The 20,544-nt window shown below is 49.6% G+C and overlaps 1 protein-coding gene across 4 annotated transcripts in view; it reads right to left on the bottom strand.

Moving 5' to 3' along the window:
- Positions 1-1,068: 1,068 nt before the first annotated feature.
- Positions 1,069-20,544, bottom strand: part of Tmem181 (transmembrane protein 181) — a 60,063-nt gene continuing 40,587 nt past the window's right edge. For all 4 annotated transcript variants that reach the window (XM_075950562.1, XM_075950570.1, XM_075950578.1 and 1 more), the window contains 12 exons: positions 14,955-15,065; positions 13,980-14,060; positions 12,337-12,436; positions 11,718-11,848; positions 11,446-11,537; positions 9,811-9,868; positions 7,774-7,876; positions 7,370-7,421; positions 5,989-6,071; positions 4,946-5,035; positions 3,906-3,972; positions 1,069-3,130 (listed from right to left, as the gene is read on the bottom strand). In XM_075950562.1, coding sequence (XP_075806677.1) covers positions 3,052-3,130; positions 3,906-3,972; positions 4,946-5,035; positions 5,989-6,071; positions 7,370-7,421; positions 7,774-7,876; positions 9,811-9,868; positions 11,446-11,537; positions 11,718-11,848; positions 12,337-12,436; positions 13,980-14,060; positions 14,955-15,065 — 1,047 coding nt within the window. In that variant the 3' untranslated portion in view covers positions 1,069-3,051. The remainder of the gene's footprint in view (positions 3,131-3,905; positions 3,973-4,945; positions 5,036-5,988; positions 6,072-7,369; positions 7,422-7,773; positions 7,877-9,810; positions 9,869-11,445; positions 11,538-11,717; positions 11,849-12,336; positions 12,437-13,979; positions 14,061-14,954; positions 15,066-20,544) is intronic.

Genomic DNA, 20,544 nt, shown 5'->3' with positions numbered 1-20,544 from the left:
ACTTTGCCACATACTCTTGGCACCGTGTTCATCATGGGCCTATGGTGGAGTGAGCTAACCACTCATGAACTGGACTAACTGTCCTGTGAGTCATTCATCAGGTCTCTCTCTGTCACAGCAATGAAAGGTCTAATACAGAAGCCAGTCCCAAAACATGACTTTTATTGAGTTTTCTATAAATAAGCATTTATTAACTCCTTGACTGACTACCCAGGTGACTCTGCTCCACCCAAACTTAGTCCACAATTCCTGTGTTCCTTCTGAACTTAGAGCCTAGTGTCTTTACTTAACAAATATTTATAGACATTTGTAAAAAATGCATTTTTCAGTAGCAGAAAACCCTGTGTCATAAAATGTAATTACACCTGTTCTGTGTCCCGGGATGTGTCGTGGGGTAGTATTAGACCTAGAAGCACCCAAAACACCGAGATAAACTGTTTAGCAAGATGTTGGACTAAATTAGTTTCTCTTTGGCCTGAAAAAAGTTGTCTCTCTCCCCTTTCCCCCATCCCTCCAAAAAAGAAATCTAACCACTAAGGCAACGGATTTCTAAACCCTCAAATGTACAAATATACGTCAGGTGTCGGGTCTGTTCGTCACGGAGCGCTCAGAGAAGGCCCTTCTAATTCTGCCTTTCATGAGTGTGTTCTCTGTATAGTTAGTTAGTAATCATCTTCTAACCTGATACCATACCTGTGTGTTCAGTGGCTTAGCTCTTGAGCCTGGTGAGGTCTGTTTTATAAACTCTGCAGTTGGTGTCACACATGTAAACTCACTGCAATCCGCAACTGCACGGAGACCCACCTTGCGAGCCTCAGATGTATTTCACACATCCCCTCTAGCCAGTCAAATGGCGTTTGAAGGCATCGTGTCACTGCTACAATGGTTCGACAATAAATCAAGCAGACTTGCTACCCACAAGGATAACGAAGCTCCCTCGGGGGAAGCCGGGAGACGTCTCTTCATTTTCCAGGTTCCCTCAGATTGGACCAATATCAAAAATACCCAGAGACAGTAATATTCAAACCATTACCGTGAAAGAACTTGTCAGCTCTTGGAATTCGTAACTTAAATTTATAAAACTTTAATTCCCTTAGAGCAAAACAATCTTCTCATTACTATCAAAAGTTTCTGGTTAGTGTTTGACCCTAAGACCTACAGCTTCAGTCTGCCCACCCAAGTCTCTAGATCTGCAGGCAGAGTCTACACAGCTTATAATCCATGATTGTGCATGCCGCAAGGGAGGAAAGTGTGAAAACAGTCTCATGACCACTTCCCCTTAGGTGCTTCTCTGTAATTCCTATTTCCAACAACAAAAAAAATCATTCCCTTATTTTAGTTTCACAGACACGAGGATCAGTCTATAATTATACTGCAGGACAGAATTAAAAGTCTGCAAGTCTACATAAACGCTTAAAATACCTTACACTGACTGATAAACAGCATCCTAAATCATGGGGAATTTTTTATAATGATCAAAGCATGTAAACTATCACATATTGGAAGGTCTTGAAATCAGCACAAGTCAGTGTCTAGAAGACAGCAGCTGCAGTGGTCTGTTAGGAGCTGGTGTTGGTAACAACCTTCCAAGGTCTCTGAGAACACCGACTCGGGGATCACAGCGCTGCAAGTGTCGGAATCATGTAAACTTGTCACCTTGCAGCCAGGGTTTTCATTCAAAGGTTCCTATTTGTAAGGTTCTTTTTAAACAATGCACACGGAATCCATACTAAAGTACACTGACGTTTAAGAAGACGGGCAGGCAGAGTGAAGTCTCCAGGCATCACTGGGCAGTAACCTGCAGCTCAGAGCAGAAATCTGAGTTGGTGCATAGATGAAGGGAACACAGCAGCTGTTCCTGGGCCTCTGGGTTTGCAGGCGTTCACCAAGGTGTTGGTGGGAGGCTCCATGGAGTGTGACGGAGAACAGCGACACACACGGGCCTTCCAGTGTTGAACTGCACTAATGCGGGTGACATCCCTTTTCTACAGCAACACTCCAAGGACAGAACGACCGTCAAGTAAGTTCCTTCACCTGAAGGTGTCTCCAAAGCCATTCAGAATGTTTAACTTTGTCTTCATGTTAGTTCCCAATGTTAAACTGAAAACTTTTGGTAATAAAGAATTTCTGATACAGTAGTATTTTACATAGCTTTCATTAAAAACAAAAAAACCAAGCCAGAACTCTTTGGGGTTTCACAATTCAGTGGAGTTGCAGAAACTCTTGGACTGGGAAGGGCACCCTGTTTTCCATCCTTACCACAGGAAGAGAAGACCCAATCCTATCGTGTACGCTGACACTTGGACACAGACCCTTCAAAAGCACCGTGGCATAATACCTTGCATACAGGACTACTGACTTGTAGACACCTTGGCCTCCTCCAGTCTGGCACCCTCATGTGCACACACACACATACACCCCCTGACTCAACTGCTCCGGGGCAGTGGTGAACTGCCACCTAGCTACCCACCATTCCTGACAGCTACATCGTGCGTGGCTCACCAGATGCCATCAAGGCCATCATTCCAGATGCTCGGGAGTCGGTGCTCTGACCACTCGCGTCTGTGGAGATGGAGGCAGTCTGCCCACCTGAGGCAGGTGCGGGCCCAGCTCCACACTGAGGGTAGAGTGCTACAGAAAGGAGCCCTGGAGAAGAGACTGCCATGTTGGGACCATGGTCATCAGGCCTCCCACCAACTCAGAGTTAGCAAATTGCTTTTTAAGAGGAAACAGTACATAATTCTTTTTATTAAAATGGGTAATTTCTCCTCATGATCGCACACAGACTTCGTCTCGTCCAGTATCTCTGTGAAAGGATCTGCCTTTGGGTTTGCTACCAGCCAGCCTCTTGGGGAATAGTGGAGCTACCCGACAGCAGACTCCAACCACACATCTCAATCCTTTTGGTTTTTCTTTTTAAAAATATGTAAACAAATAAGGAACAGGAAACCTTTGCTTCCAGGAAGAGTCCAGACACACACAGGCAGAAGGACCAGGACACGTCACTAGGGAAACCTCCGGCCCCCGTGCTGTCCCGCCTGCTGTCAGGGCTCAGTCACTGTCCGACTCCTCCTTGTACTTGGCCCGGATGGCCTGGCCATTCTGGAGAGGCATTTCTTCATAGTCGCTCCTGCCACAGAAGAGACCTTTGACACGCTGCCCTCTGGCAGGGCTTTCCCGTGTGTGCATGTGTGTGAAAGGCAGAGGGCAATCGAGTGTCTTCCTTAATCATTCTCCATCTCGTTTTTTCTGCCTGTTTACAGGGTCTCTTACAGAACTGAGCTCACTGATTCAGCTGCAGTGGCTGGTCACCGAGCTCCAGGGACCCTTGCGTCCCCAATCCCCAGTGCTGGGACTGTAGACCCGCTGAGCACTGGGCCTGACTTTTCTTTGTGTTGTGTTTTGTTTTATGAGACAGGGTCTCGCTACATAACCTTGGTTGGCCTTGAACTCAAAGATCCTCCTGCTTCTATCTCCTAAGTGCTAGGATTAAAAGGTTGTGCCACCCCATCCAGCTCAAAATCTGGCATTTTACCGGGGGCCTCAGGCTTTATATAGCAGGAATTTACTAAGTCACCTCTCCAGCCCCCATCTGTTAGCCCTTGACTGCCTCTGTTGTCACACCGACTGCTGTCCGGAAAGAACTCCTCTCACAGCCTCCCTTAGTCACCTGACACTTGTCCCCTCTCCCCAGCGCGACTCTCCACACCTATTAGTTCAGACAAACCTGGTCTGTAGTTACCACACACGCAGGCCTTCCACAAAGTGGAATGCCACTAAATCCATGCGAAGCACACAAAACAAAGCCATAAAACTCCCTCCGCCACTCCCAGGCAACAGTCTCCAAATGCTGTCATTTCAGTAAGCAGAGACAGGCTGGAAGGTGTACGGTGACTGTGACTTACCCGTAAATCACATCATCATCAGAGTCGTTCAGCATGGAAAAGGCAGGGTTGTCTTTTAGCTGCGACTCTGAAAATCAACAAAAGCATTTTGAATGAGAGCATTTTGTGTTATTAGCCCAGGTAGGAGTCCGAAGGAACTAGGACCCAAGCCCTAAACAAACTTAGAGAGACGTGCTGTGAGACTATGACATCATAGGCACAGCACTGCCGTGTCCCGTGTTCAGCTGTGACATCATAGGCACAGCACTGCCGTGTCCCGTGTTCAGCTGTGACATCATAGACATAGCACTGCCGTGTCCCGTGTTCAGCTGTGACATCATAGGCACAGCATTGCCATGTCCCGTGTTCAACTGTGACATCATAGGCACAGCACTGCCGTGTCCCGTGTTCAGCTGTGACATCATAGACACAGCACTGCCGTGTCCCGTGTTCAACTGTGACATCATAGGCACAGCACTGCCGTGTCCCGTGTTCAACTGTGACATCATAGGCACGGCACTGCCATGTCCCGTGTTCAACTGTGACATCATAGACACAGCACTGCCGTGTCCAGTGTTCAGCTGTGACATCATAGACATAGCACTGCCGTGTCCCGTGTTCAACTGTGACATCATAGGCACAGCACTGCCGTGTCCCGTGTTCAGCTGTGACATCATAGACATAGCACTGCCGTGTCCCGTGTTCAGTTGTGACATCATAGACATAGCACTGCCATGTCCCGTGTTCAGCTGTGACATCATAGACACAGCACTGCCGTGTCCCGTGTTCAGTTGTGACATCATAGACACAGCACTGCCGTGTCCCGTATTCAACTGTGACATCATAGGCACGGCACTGCCATGTCCCGTGTTCAGCTGTGACATCATAGGCATAGCACTGCCGTGTCCCGTGTTCAGCTGTGTTGAACACAGGCTACCATTGTTCGGGCTGCCATTCACCTGCCTTCTCTCTGTCCCAGAGCCCTGCACCTGGGAAAACCAGAGCCAATGGAAATGTCTATTTCAGCTCTCTGGACACCGCCCCAGACCGAGGTGGCTCACCGTACAGCGCGTTCTTGGATGGGGAGTACACGAAGGCCAGCGTGTACAGGTAAAAGTTCAGCAGGCCGTAGAAAGACAGGAATTCCGCTGGTGGTGCTGGTCAAGGGAGAAGCGTGGGTTTGGACACACAAGCCTCCGCCTCCTCCCCCTATTCCCCAGAATCCCTTTCTGGGATGAACTACTAGTTCCTAGTGGGTCCACGGCCCAGGAGCCAGGATGCCCCAGCTCAAGCTCATGGCTAGATGTCACAAGAACCCTTCATGGTACATAACTCCCAAAGAACAGGAAGGGGATGAGGTCCTACTGACCCAGGCTCGGAGTGATCCTCACCTCCTCCACACCACAGACCCCCAAGCACCTAAGAAATCAGTGTAGAGCTTAATCACATGTAATAAAAAAGCCATCCTAAATCCTAAGACACACATGCTTCCCATCCACCTGACCACAACAGAAACCAGGAGAAACAGTATGGACTGGGCACAGCGGGAATCCAAGCTCCAGGGCTGAGTGAGCCAAACTGTCATCACAGTGACGCTGGCATCCGACTGCACCTGTATGGTGCCTCGAAGGAGCTGCTGGCACACAGAACTCCAACCATCCCTGCCTGTTCCTCGGTGCGCGCTCTCTCTCCCTCCCTCCCTCCTTCCCTCCCTCCCTCCCTCCCTCCCTCCCTCTCTCTCTCTCTCTCTCTCTCTCTCTCTCTCTCTCTCTCTCTCTCTCTCTCTCTCTCTGCTAGAGGGAGCACGGGAGCAAGCAGCTCAGGACTGACTGCCCCACTTAGAATGGTCCAGTGCAGTCAGCAGTTGGATCCAGGCTATGCAGTGACTAACCTTGGGCACGGACTCAGCCCTGCTGTGTGTGAGCTTCCTGTCTAACAAGGAGGACTGCCAGGGCCAACAGGGAGCTGAAAGGGGGCAAGGCATGCCTGAGGCCTGCTGAGCACAGGTCCTAAAGGGCTGACCCATCCCTTGTCAATGTCCAAAGCTAAGGTGTTGACCATGAGCACGGGCAGCCCGCAGGCCTGGCTCCCCTCGACAGGATATAGTTCTGGTAGTGAGCCGACAGTTCTGCTACAAAGTTGTCTTGCAACACTTGTGCTCCAAACCTCAGGTAGAGGATGACGATGCTGAAAGAGAAGGGGGAACCACGGTGTAAAGACACAGAAGTGCTCGCTCCGTTAAGACTTAACAGGACATTCTGCACACATACCTCTGCGCCCCCCATGGTCACCCTGGCTCCTGGGAAAACAACGTCTGCTACATGTTGCCCAAGCAACTAGAAAAGCAGTATGGGCACCACTGGAGGCTTTGACAGTCCCTGGAACTTATTCAAAGATACAGCTGCCTGGGGGAGGGCTTTGTGGATGGCCGCCACCTGCCCCGACAGCCCAACAGCGGCTTCTCATTCATGTCTGCTGACAGCTCACGTGGGGTTCTCTCTTTAGCACCAAAAGGGTCTTGAGGCCGAGATACTCCTCAGGTAACCTCAAAGGATGTGTTTCCTTGAGGTGGGTGACTGCTTGTGTTAGGTAGGGCTCAGATGGAGGAAGGAAAAGTGGGGCTAATGGCTTCACCAGCCAGGACCTTCAGGATGGAACACTTACGACCTAGACCATTAAATAACTGTTTTTGGTTTTGGTGTTTTGAGACAGGGTGACTCTGTGTAGCCCTGGCTGTCCTGGAGTGTACTCTGCAGACTGAGAGAGCGAACTCTCTCGAACTCAGAGATCCACCTGTTTCTGCCTTCCACATGCTGGCATTAAAGGTGTGTGCCACCATGGTCTGGCTGTTAAATAACTTTAATCAGGAGCCCTCTGAGTTCATGGATATGTGTGGCCACAAGTACCCTGAATTAACTCCACACAGGAGCTAACAGGCAGGATGGGGATATGTCCTGAGGGTGGGGAAAGGCTCCATGCCTGTCCTGTCTACAGGAGGACCTGCGTTTAGATCCCAGTGCCAGGTCAAAGCCTGGGTGGTGGAGGGTGTCTATAAGCGCTGGGGAAGTGGGCAGACTGTTGAACAGCCAGTCCAACTGTTAGAGAACACGGGGTCCAGTGAAGTCCCTGTCTCTAAAAAAGTAAGATGGAGAACCGGGCTGACCAGATGGCCCAGTAGGAAAAGATGCCTGAGGCCAGGCCTGACGACCTGAGTTCTGCCCATGGACCGCACATGGGAGGAGCGAGCAGCAGAGAATCGGCTCTGGCATCTGTTCCTCTGATCCATTCCACACACGTGCACCACCCCAACACACACAGAGAATTAGTGAATTAGTTCATATAAAATGAGAGGAAGACACTCGTGTTGACTCTCTGGCTCCAAACACACACGTGTACACACTCAGACACTCACATGCATACACACCCAAGCACACCCTGATGCACACATGCGTGCACGCCCACAGCTACACACAATAAAGCCTTACCTAATAACAAGCACTACAAAGGTCAATGCGGTCAAGAACTTTAACCTGAGGTCTGAAAAAGAAGGAGACATTCCCATTAGCAAAGTCCACCTCGTCTCTGAAAGACACAAAGACGATAAACAAAGCCACCCCTGGGCAGGCCCTCTTCCTTGCATGCTCTATGCGTGTTCTACCGTGGCTGGGGAAGACCACACACAGTGGAGCCCAACACAGTGGTTTCAGACAAAGGACCCTAAATCTTGTGCCTTGCCCTGGTCAAGGACAGTATTATTAATGGTCCTTATAGGTCTCTGGCAGTTCTCACAACCCTGTGGCTTCTTTCCAAATTGCCAATCCTTCCTGAGGCATCTCATGGCTTTCTAGGGCCAAAGGCTGCTGCCCATGCGTCCCAGAGAGACACTCACCCACGTAAGGCATGTGACGAAGCTCAGAGCATGCCCGCACTACCAAGAACAGGAGGTACAAAATGTACAGGGCAGCTACCACCATGAAGAAAACCTTCATGCCCTGGAATAAAGGAGACAGCTGAGGTGAGACCAGGCGTCCCAGTGTCGAAGCCCAGTGCGGTTAGAGGGGACCCCTCACTGCCACAGCACCAGGAAGGGCTCCCCAAGCACAGGCATCTCATGCCAAGGTCACTCAAATCTACGCACCAGTGCTTTGTCTAGAGCCTGAGGCAACTGGTGGCGGCCACCAAAGCCTTTGCCTGGGTGGGGCCTGCTGCCTGTGCTACTGAGGGCAAAGGTCATGCTGACAGGGCTGGACCCAGCTGGTCCTCATGTAAGTCTTGACTGTTCCAGGCCTTGTGTTCCCGAGAAAGGAGGGGCTGAAAGGAAGATTCTAGGAGAGCTCAGGTCTGGAAGCATTTATTCCCATCCATGGCTGAGGATGGGAACACCCTTGTCTGAGGGCAGGAGGTCAGTGGGTCCCTTGAGAGGGTGACGAGAGGGTGAGGTATGCTCTCCTCATGGAGCCTTCTTGACTGTGGGGCTCCTCGAGGTGGGAGCTTGCACCCTCTCCTGTCCTCCCTGAAGAAGAGTCCCTCTCTTATGGTCGCAGCCTCGAGGGTGGGGCAGCAGGTCAGGGGCCAGGATTCTGTTTGTTTCTGCTGTGGAAGGACCTTCAGTCTGGGTTCCTGCCTCATAGAGGGGAGGGGCAGGACCGCTGTCCCCAGCACCTTAGCTGTCTCTGACCCCTGTTGTGTCCTTCAGTAAAGGATGTGGGCTGCCCACACCCCCAGCAGAGAGCCTGGCTGGGAAGGGCTCACCAACAGTTCAGGACGGAGCCTTGTCTGTGACATTTGGCCAAGAGCTCTGTGTTCCTTGTATGATGGGGGAGATGAAGAAACAGAGTGGGCTCAGCCACCGGTTAAGCCTGTAATGGCCTGGGCTGTATACCCTTGCAGTGTAGCTCCTGACTCTGCAGCCCTTCTTCCTGCCTCAGCTTGACAAAGAAATGACGACCAGGCCAGACAAGCGCAGTGGCAACGGCACAGTAGGTCCATCCCACCAGGGCCTCCACATCTGGAAGTGTCTCTCACTCCCAACAGCCCCAGCTGCTCCTTCCTGGACCCACGCCCACCCAGAAGCCCCCTTCAAGCTCTTGTTCTGCCTATAGCTGTCACACACATGTGGATTCCCTGAGCTAAGCTCCTCCCAGCTATCCTGCCCCAGGCCCCTCATCCCAGAATCCTCTAGTCTCTCCAGATCCTAGACTGGGCTTCTCCAATCCAGCACCCTCTCTGGCTGAGGTCCTCGTGCCTGCGTGGTAGGTACCTACCAAATGGGCCATCTCCTCCGTCTAAAGGTTTACTTTTCATGTGACTCAACAACTTTCCCCAGATCGTCCACTCCTCAACTACCTATATTCACCTTTAGACAGCCACTGGGAGCTTGCACTAACAATGTGATTACAGAGCAGCGCTGCATCACGAGCTTGCACTAACAGTGTGATTACAGAGCAGCGCTGCATCACGAGCTTGCACTAACAGTGTGATTACAGAGCAGCGCTGCATCACGAGCTTGCACTAACAGTGTGATTACAGAGCAGCGCTGCATCACGAGCTTGCACTAACAATGTGATTACAGACCAGCGCTGCATCACGAGCTTGCACTAACAGTGTGATTACAGAGCAGCGCTGCATCACGAGCTTGCACTACAGTGTGATTACAGAGCAGCGCTGCATCAAGAGCTTGCACTAACAGTGTGATTACAGAGCAGTGCTGCATCACGAGCTTGCACTAACAGTGTGATTACAGACCAGCACTGCATCACGAGCTTGCACTAACAGTGTGATTACAGAGCAGCGCTGCATCACGAGCTTGCACTAACAGTGTGATTACAGAGCAGCGCTGCATCACGAGCTTGCACTAACAGTGTGATTACAGACCAGCGCTGCATCACGAGCAGGAACAAAGTGAGATTGCATGAACAGCACTTACCTGAAAGTTTCCCGTGTCAACACGGTACTGGTACATGGGATCATGTAATTCATTGAATCTAAAAGGATGATGTTGAAAATCAGATTAATAAGAAAGTTTACCCTGCATTTTATACTCTTCCGACTCACTCAGGTTTTTCTTTCATCTGAGGTTTTTTTTTTTTTAGTTTTTCGAGACAGGGTTTCTCTGTAGCTTTGGAGCCTGTCCTGGAACTAGCTCTGTAGACCAGGCTGGCCTAGAACTCACAGAGATCCGCCTGCCTCTGCCTCCCAAGTGCTGGGATTAAAGGCGTGCGCCACCACCGCCCAGCTTTTTTTTTTTTTTTTAGTTCATCTGAGTTTTTGCTTGTAAACGCACAGTACTTGTTCCCAACACTGAAGGATCTGCAAACAGCAACCCTCCAGTTTACACTGAAAAAGTTCCTAGCACTAAGCCGGGCATGTGGCGCCTGCCTGCTAACTGTCCTGCTCAAGAGTATGGTGAAGGTGCAGGATTTGTTTCTTACAAATATCCCTTATATAGTTCAAAAGTATCTCTTATACAAGATTTACTTTTTAAATTATGCATATGTGTGAGTTCCTGGGAATGATGTGTGCATGTGAGCATAGGTTCTTGGGGAGGCCAGAGGTGAAGGACCCTGGAGCTGGGGTTAGAGGTGGCTGTAAGCCACCTGATATGGGTGCTGGCAAGTAAACCCAGTTCCTCTGGAAGAGCAGTACACTAACTGCCGAGCCATCTCTCCAGCTCTAGGAGCTATTTCAATGGCATGCGTGGGCACGTGGGATAGATGAAGGCAGAGCAAGCAAAAAGAAAAGAGAAAGAAAAAAAGAAGGAAGGAAGAAAGGAAAGGGAAGGGAAGGGAAAGGAAGGAAGGAAAAAAGAAAGAAAGAAAGAAAGAAAGAGGGAAAAAGAAGTGTGGAGAACACCTTTAATCCCAGCACTCAGGAGGCAGAGGCAGGCAGATCTCTGAGTTTGGGGCCAGCCTGGTCTATAAGACCTAGTTCCAGGACAGGCTCCAAAGCTACAGAGAAACTCTGTCTCCAAAAAACCAAAACCAAAAAGAAGTGTACTATCAACTTGCATAAGCCTAAACTTCAGAATTAGCTCTGGGAGCGAGGCTGGCAGAGGAGGAAGTGACCTGGGAGTCTTGTCGGTGCCATTGTTCGTACACAAGGCATGAACGCCATCAGACCACACTGGGTCAGGGACAGAGCGGTGTCTCTGGGGAGTTGGGTGGTGATGCACAGCTCCGGCAGCAAAGCTGTTTCACCAAAGGGTACAGTCTAACCAGGGTCACGTGCGTGTCTGAGCAAAGGTCAGAAAACCTGAAGATGCAAGAGGGGACCCCAATGTCTCTGCGGGGCAGTCCTGGGTGCTGCCCCAGCAAACAACATCCTTTCTTACTAAAGAAGCCTAGGATGACACAGGCTTTCTCCCTTCCCACCTTACACTAGGAGATCTTTCAACGTGGGCCGCACAAGCCCAGTTGGATCCAGTTGTCTGACTACACGTGAGCCGGGGCAGAGGCTGTCTGTCATCTGGATGAGATCACAGGGCAGGCAGGTCCAGCCTGCCCACTGATGTCAACACTTTCCAGGGGTGACCATTTTGCACCCAGTAGCATTCATTACTCACGTCTGCCATATTCCCAGCGTAACGGAAGCCAGCCACAGCAGTCCAACGATAAAGAATTTAGGCAAATAGAAGGTTAAGCATTTTCTTTCTCCCTAATAAATAAATAAATAGTAGGAAAAAATAAGAAACAGAGCAAACAGTGACTAGCCCCTAACAGAGCACAGTAGACCCCAAACACATCTACACAGCAGCGCAGGCCAGGGAGGGTCTCACGGCACCACTCATTCTGAAGGATGACCAGCATCGGACAAGGAGATGGCCTGTCGGCTTACCTGGACCCGTATCCCGTGGTACACACACAGCCAGAAGAGCAGCAGAGCACACAGGAACAGAGACTGGAAGAAGTCATCGAGCATCCCCGGGAACCAGCTGTTCACCAGGAAGGAGAGTGGGAAGAACGGGTCTGGAAGGCAGAAGACAGAACATGGGCAAGAACAGAGCTGGCTGGCAGCCCACACAGAGCCACAGCCTCTGATCAGGGAAAGCACAATAATGAACTCTGAGCTCAAAGGTGATTTTGTTTTCTGAGTGTCTAAAAGCCACCGGGCAGACTGAAACAATGATCCTAACAGAGAGAGAGCATCTGCCCCAGCGCCGCAGCTCAGGAAGCAAATGCTTTCTGGAATGGGGACAGAGGAGGAGAGCCACACGCATGCACGGGCACCTCAGCCAAGTCCCAAGACTGCTGAGTCTGCAGGTCGTCCAAGCTCCACTACCCAGGCAGTTTGTGTCTGCTCGGGATCCAAGCATCTGCTATGGCTGTGTAACATGGTGCCTGGGAGCAGGGAGTCCCTGCGGACACAGCTGGGGTCTCTGGGACCAGACCAGCTTTGGAGATGACTGCCAGCTCTGAATCTGGAGGGGGAGCTCCGAGATAAAAGTGGCACCCACCGTTGTAGAGCAGCAGTAGCGGCAGGAGGACCGACATCCACTTCTGCTCGATGCCCCAGTCTCTCATGGAGAACTTGCGCAGGGAATGCGCAAACAGGCACTGCAAAGCAAATGGCGGGTGGCTGTGTGGTGGGCGCTGCTCCCCCGCAGGGCGAGCCTCACCCCAGCAGGGCGGCACCAGGCAGGATCCACTGAGTCATTGGTTAGAGTGACTACTGAGGTCCCACCAGTTGTCGAAGACAGCTGAGACAAAAAAACTGTGATTGCTGCATGGGGCCACAGCTGAGACACGTTGCATGCTGTTTCCACAAGGCCGTGAACTCTCTGCAAACAGAGAGCATGCCCAACCCTTGAATTTCTGCTTGGGCTGCTTCGGTCAGGCCTGTTTCCACGCAGAGGTTCGCAGGGCTTCCAGGGCACAAGCCCATCTGCAGATGCCACCAGGCCACCTACCCAGCAGGACAGTTGACAGAGGGCACCATGTACTAACGATAACATCAGGATCCCCAGGGGAAAGGCAGAGGCAAAGCCATGCCTCAGTCAGAGGCTGAGCATGTCTTCAAACACCTCCACTGTGTGTAGAGCCGTTGCGAGAAATGTCTTTAGACAGCTCAAACGCTGTGTGCATTTCATAGGGGTTATTTTTCCCTGTCATCTAATATAAACTAATAATTTCTGGGCTGCTTGAATTTCCTGGCCTGGGGCTGTTTTTTCCAGTACAGGTTATCTGCTAATGTTCAGGTCTCTTCTCCATTTAAGAGCAATCTTAGGCCTGTGATTACCAATCTCTGGGCCCCAAGAGAATCCAGATACCAGACAGCCCTCAGACCAACTATGAGGTCAGCAGTCCACTTCTTTCTCCATGGCCCAGACAGGGCACAGCCACCCTAGCCTGACTCAAGGGTCTGGGCCCTGTCTCTATGCACCCACCCTTCAGTAGATGCCCGTGTGCAGCTCTCCACTGTGGCCTATAATATGCCAGGGGTGCTGTCTGTGTCTGCAGAGACAGATGTGACCACAGTCCCTGTCAGCACGACGGTGCACAGCAGCTGACAACAGAACACGGCTGTCAGGTGTCAACCAGCCACTCAACACAGCGCACTCCGTCTCGGATGTCTACACCCCTGTTCTCACAGACACCCTTTCTGTGCCTGAACATTTCCCCCAAAGTGTGTGTGCTTGTGGGAACATTTCAGGTCCCAAATGAACCAGCAGCTTGCATTTGCAGAACCGTTTCTCTGCCAGCTTTTCCTTTAACCATCCCAAAACTCAAATATTCAGAATAATTTTCCAAACACAAAAAATCGAAAAGGAAGCTGCTGAGTGACCCTCCAACAAGGCCAACTCCTTTCCGTAAGGGTTAAGTGATGTTTCCAGTATTACAATGGGTATTTACTAGATGCCAGTGACCGACATCTCTTACACTACACAAAAACACCCAGGGAATGATTCACTATCCAGACTTTTTGCAGCACAGTGCCTCAGTGGACACAGACTGGCTAGTAATACCAGATGGACCACTAGAGGGCCTCTCTCAGAGTCTGGGTAAAGCCCCCTGGAGCTTGCTCTCTGCCCACAGGAACTTCACAGACTAGCCTCATCCCCAGTGACGGGGGACAGAGCCCCAGGCACACGGTACTCACAGTGACGATGAAGGTGAGCACCACAAACACGAAGCGGAACCAGATCTCCAGCTGGGAAAACGCAGGGTTGTACGTCTTCCACTGAAACAGGAAACAGATGTGTGTTGGGGGGGGGGTGGCGGAGTGGGCGGGACAGAGCAGGACGAGACTCAGGTGGGGTGGGTTGTGTGAGCGTGCTCCCCAAGACAACAAAAGTCAGATCTGCACCCAAAGGGAGAAATTCTGACTATCAGAAACTGTTATCCCATGGTGAGGGGACAGGGAGGCACACCCGACATTAGTAACCATCCCTGAGGAGTTCAAAATGCTTTTTCCTTCCGTTTTCTCACAATGTTACAAAATTTTAAAAATTTTTATTTTCTATTAAAGAAGAGATAAAAAAGCCAGAAGATGGTGTTGTAGCACTTGGGAGGCAAAGACGGGGATCTCTGAGTTCGAGGCCAGCGTGGTCTACAGAGTGAGTTCCTTGACTGCCAGGGCTATACAGAGAAACCCTGTCTCAATCCCACCACCAAAAAAAAAAAAAAAAAAAACCTTAAATCCTAAGAACTTTTTGAAATGGTTTTAAATAGTGAATCTGGCAGATAAATTATTCTATAATCATTTGAATTTTAAATTTCCTATCAAAAGTCAGCCTTGACAGTCTTCACTAGAAAATGCCAGTCTTTACATGAAAAGAAAACAGACTTGTGTAGCATGCATATGTGAGAAGTATCTCCTAAAATACTTAAGGAAAGTATATAAATATGAATGTGCAATCCTAACAGTCCTGTAGGCTGTACTGCAGAGTAGGCCCTGGCTTGCTTGGTCTGTGCTGCATGGCCCTGGCTTCTCCATTCTGTGCCATTTGTTTAAGCTGTTCTTGGTTCCACACACATAGAAAACTGGTTTTCCAAAGTAAGCCATAAGAGGCACTGATGTTCCCGAGTACCTAACAAGGCAGCCGCAGGAACGTGTGGCTGGCTGTGTACTCACCGTGAAGTTCATCTCCCTGATGGGCTGGTTCAGGTGCTCAAATCCCACGGTCACTGTGTACTGCGTGTAATTCAGGTAGCCAAGGTGGGCCACAATGATTTCCGCACATTTCTGAAAGAAAGGAGGTTCCCGTCATCACACAAGTGGGAAGGACCCTCCTCCCCACAAGTCCAAGTGACTCATTCCAACAGCAGATGAGCAGAACACATCATCTCAGGAGAACTCGCCAAAAGCTCGGGAAAGGCAGATGCCAGCCAAGGACAGTCCCTAGAAAGCAGGCGCCCAACGGGCATTTCGTGACTTACTGTGATCAGAATCATCCTGCTGCGGGTGACCGAAAGAAAACATATCACCCGCATAGAAAAGCTAACTACGCAAGAACACAAGCCTGGCTCGTCTGTAAACGCGCTACTGCATGGGGGACCTGCATGCTTAGCTATGGCCTGGGACAATTCTGCAATGCTGTGACCATGTGCAGTCTATGAGAAACGTATTTTTCTCTCATCGATTTCAGCCTGCCGTTCCCTACATGAATCTCTGTAGTGATATTTTACTTGTGTTTTAATAAATAAAGCTTGCCTTAAGATCAGCATGCAAAGTTAGCCACACTAGTCAGCCATACAGGCCGGTAGTGGTGGTGCACACCTTTAATCCCAGCACTAGAGAGGATTATAAAGTGGGAGGAGAAAGGAGCTCAGAGTCTCCGTCTCCGTCTGAGGATTCCAGGAGGCAGGATCGCCTGTTTTGGTCTGGGGTAGAAGTAAGAGGCAGTGGCTGGCTTCTTTGCTTTTCTGACCTTTAGCTTGAACCCCAATATCTGTCTCTGGAGTTTTATTATTTGTGCTACAGATGTCTGTCTCCCCCCACCACAAACACACCAAAAGCAAAGGCTGCAAGCAGTGGCGAGTTGATTGGTAGATGTGAATGCTTCATGGGCTACTGAGCCCCAGACTCTAGTCCTTCAGGATTAGGACTTGGGCCTGCTGCATGGCCAACCCTCCCGCCCACAGAGGCCTGCAGGCACTCTCCACCATGGCTCTGCTCCGACCCAGCCACAAAGGCCTGCAACATCTGGGTGGTCACACCCCCTCTGCAAGGGCAGTGGACCCCTCCCTGTTACTCTCACTGTGGCTCCCAACGGTAAGTCCCTCCACAGCCAGCTAGCAGGAGCCCCTTGATTTACCCCTGTTCACAAGTCAAAGCAAGAGTCAGTTGTGATGACTCCTACCCGAGCAGCTACCTCCTCCTCCTCAGTGCTGGTTGCCTGCCCTCTCCGCCTGTGTGGTTCTTACCCCCAGCAAAGCAATGTTCCCCTTCCTGCTGTGACTGTAGTCACAGGTGTCGCTAAGGACTCAGCGGAACCAGGAACAGTCAGATTCAATGTCAGTAGCGCACCAGTACACCTGTGAGAAACTGACTGACCTTCCTTCTTCTTCTTTTTCTTTTTTCCGAGACAAGGTTTATCTGTGTGTAGCCCTGGCCGCCCTAGACTCACTTTGTAGATCAGGCTGGTCTTAAACTCAGAGATACGCCTGCCTCTCTGCCTCCTGAATGCTGGGATTAAAGGAATGTGCCACCAACACCCAGCTGTCAGAGACATTTTTTACAGGTAAAACAATCTGCTGGGCAGTGGTGGTGCACGCCTTTAATCCCAGCACTCAGGAGGCAGAAGCAGGTGGATTTCTGTGAGTTCAAGATCAGTCTGGTCTACAGAGTGAGTTCCAGGACAGACCCAAAAACTACACAGAGAAACCCTGCCTTCAAAAACCAAACAAACAAAAAACAAACAAAAGAATCCTTTGTAATTTAAATGTTGAAGTGTGTGTGCACACGCACACACACCCAAAAACACCAGAAGAGGGCATCAGATCCCCTGAAGCCTGGGCTATAGGAGGTTGCAGGCTACTTGATGTGGCTGCTGGGAAATGAACTTGGGTCTCTGGAAGAGCAGCACACGATCTTCACACGAGCATCTCTCCAAGCAGAGGCATTTTTAGTAGGAGACAGAGCTCAGTTCAAATGTACTGCTATAGATGCCATAACGAAGCCGCTACCTGGTGATGTGTGGATCCCAGGGTCAAGCTATGCTCTGTCTGATTAGGAAGCACCCTGTAAAAGACCAGGGTTTTCTCACCACCTCAGGGTGCTAGTGCTTTCTGTTTGTTTGTTTTATATTAAACTAGCAATGAGAACTTGGGAGGTGGCTCTGTGGAGAAAGTGCTCACTAAGCACGAGGCCCAGAGTTCAGGTCTCCACTTCCTTCAATCCCAGCACTCTGGAGGACCCCAGAGCAAGGCTGCCTGCGGTGAGCTCTGGGCTCAAACAAGAGGACCTCACTTAATATATAAGGTGCAGAATTATTGAGGAAGACACCCAACACCAGTCTCTGACCTCTCTACCCATGTGCACAAACGTGCAAACATGCACATACACACACTCCACACAGCCACACAAAATAGACACGCATACATACACTCCACATAGCCACACAAAATAGACACACATACATACACTCCACACAGCCACACAAAATAGACATGCATACATACACTTCACACAGCCACACAAAACAGACATACACATACATACACTCCACAGCCACACAAAATAGACATGCATACATACACTTCACACAGTCACACAAAATAGACATGCATACATACACTTCACACGGCCACACAAAACAGACACACACATACATACACTCCACACAGCCACACAAAATAGACACACATACATACACTCCACACAGCCACACAAAACAGACATGCACATACATACACTTCACACGGCCACACAAAATAGACACGCACATACATACACTCCATACAGCCACACAAAACAGACATGCACATACATACACTCCACACAGCCACACAAAATAGACACGCATACATACACTTCACACAGCCACACAAAACAGACACGCATACATACACTCCACACAGCCACACAAAACAGACATACATACACTTCATACAGCCACACAAAACAGACACACACATACATACACTCCATACAGCCACACAAAACAGACATGCACATACATACACTCCACACAGCCACACAAAACAGACACACACATACATACACTCCACACAGCCACACAAAATAGACACGCATACATACACTTCACACAGCCACACAAAACAGACATACACATACATACACTCCACAGCCACACAAAATAGACACGCATACATACACTTCACACAGCCACACAAAACAGACACGCATACATACACTCCACACAGCCACACAAAACAGACATACATACATACACTTCATACAGCCACACAAAACAGACACACACATACATACACTCCATACAGCCACACAAAACAGACATGCACATACATACACTCCACACAGCCACACAAAACAGACACACACATACATACACTCCACACAGCCACACAAAATAGACACGCATACATACACTTCACACAGCCACACAAAACAGACATACACATACATACACTCCACAGCCACACAAAATAGACATGCATACATACACTTCACACAGCCACACAAAACAGACACACACATACATACACTCCACAGCCACACAAAATAGACATGCATACATACACTTCACACGGCCACACAAAATAGACATGCATACATACACTTCACACAGCCACACAAAACAGACACACACATACATACACTCCACACAGCCACACAAAACAGACATGCACATACATACACTCCACACAGCCACACAAAACAGACATGCACATACATACACTTCACACGGCCACACAAAATAGACACGCACATACATACACTCCATACAGCCACACAAAACAGACATGCACATACATACACTCCACACAGCCACACAAAATAGACACGCATACATACACTTCACACAGCCACACAAAACAGACACGCATACATACACTCCACACAGCCACACAAAACAGACATACATACATACACTTCATACAGCCACACAAAACAGACACACACATACATACACTCCATACAGCCACACAAAACAGACATGCACATACATACACTCCACACAGCCACACAAAACAGACACACACATACATACACTCCACACAGCCACACAAAATAGACACGCATACATACACTTCACACAGCCACACAAAACAGACATACACATACATACACTCCACAGCCACACAAAATAGACACGCATACATACACTTCACACAGCCACACAAAACAGACACGCATACATACACTCCACACAGCCACACAAAACAGACATACATACATACACTTCATACAGCCACACAAAACAGACACACACATACATACACTCCATACAGCCACACAAAACAGACATGCACATACATACACTCCACACAGCCACACAAAACAGACACACACATACATACACTCCACACAGCCACACAAAATAGACACGCATACATACACTTCACACAGCCACACAAAACAGACATACACATACATACACTCCACAGCCACACAAAATAGACATGCATACATACACTTCACACGGCCACACAAAATAGACATGCATACATACACTTCACACAGCCACACAAAACAGACATACACATACATACACTCCACAGCCACACAAAATAGACATGCATACATACACTTCACACGGCCACACAAAATAGACATGCACATACATACACTTCACACAGCCACACAAAACAGACACACACATACATACACTCCACACGGCCACACAAAATAGACACACATACATACACTCCACACAGCCACACAAAATAGACATGCGTACATACACTTCACACAGCCACACAAAACAGACATACACATACATACACTCCACAGCCACACAAAATAAACACGCATGCCTACACTTCACACACCACACAAAACAGACATGCACATACATACACTTCACACAGCCACACAAAATAAAAAGATTTCAAAAGCGTAAGAGGATGGCAAGTATCCATGCAACATAAAAATTCCTTGTTTTCTTGAATTAGGATAATTTCCTCGCAGCAGTAAGGGGAGAGCAGAGTGCCTAAGGAGTAGGGGGGAGATGTTTCCAGACAGTGACCAGTGTGCAGGGTGACCCACAGAAGCGCTCTGAAGGACCACTCTGAAGATAGCTGCGGGAGGCACATCCCAGGGGCAGTGATATAAGCTAGCCCCCAGATTGCTCGCTCTCCTTGAAGCCAAGAACTGAAAGTCCTGTGTGCTGGGAAATGCACAGATGTGCAGGCCAGGGCGACCTGTCACAGTGAGCAGCTGTGTGTCCCAATCTGGTGGCAGAGGGAGACTCACTGACTCCTGCCTGGGGCTAGGCCGCCTCCCGGGACCTTCACGCGTTCTCCTCATTATTCATCTGGACTGACCCTGTGCCTCCTGCATACTGGATGGTAAGGACATGGGGGAACCTTGATCCTGTCAACTTTCCCAAAACAGGCCAGAAGGGCTTAATCCCCCACAGACAAGAATATGTTCCAGATATTGGCTCAGGCTGCTTGCTTAGGAAGGAAGAGAGACATAGGGTAAGGGGCCAGCTAGGTCCCCAGCTGCCACCTGTCTGTGATGGGTATGGCTGTGGTTGCTGAGGTGAGGGCTGCTCCCCACGCCCAGTACAACT

The sequence above is a fragment of the Microtus pennsylvanicus genome, chromosome 1, assembly GCF_037038515.1.
Source record: "Microtus pennsylvanicus isolate mMicPen1 chromosome 1, mMicPen1.hap1, whole genome shotgun sequence".
Lineage (NCBI taxonomy): Eukaryota > Metazoa > Chordata > Mammalia > Rodentia > Cricetidae > Microtus > Microtus pennsylvanicus.
This window is presented reverse-complemented; position numbering and strand designations above follow the sequence as displayed.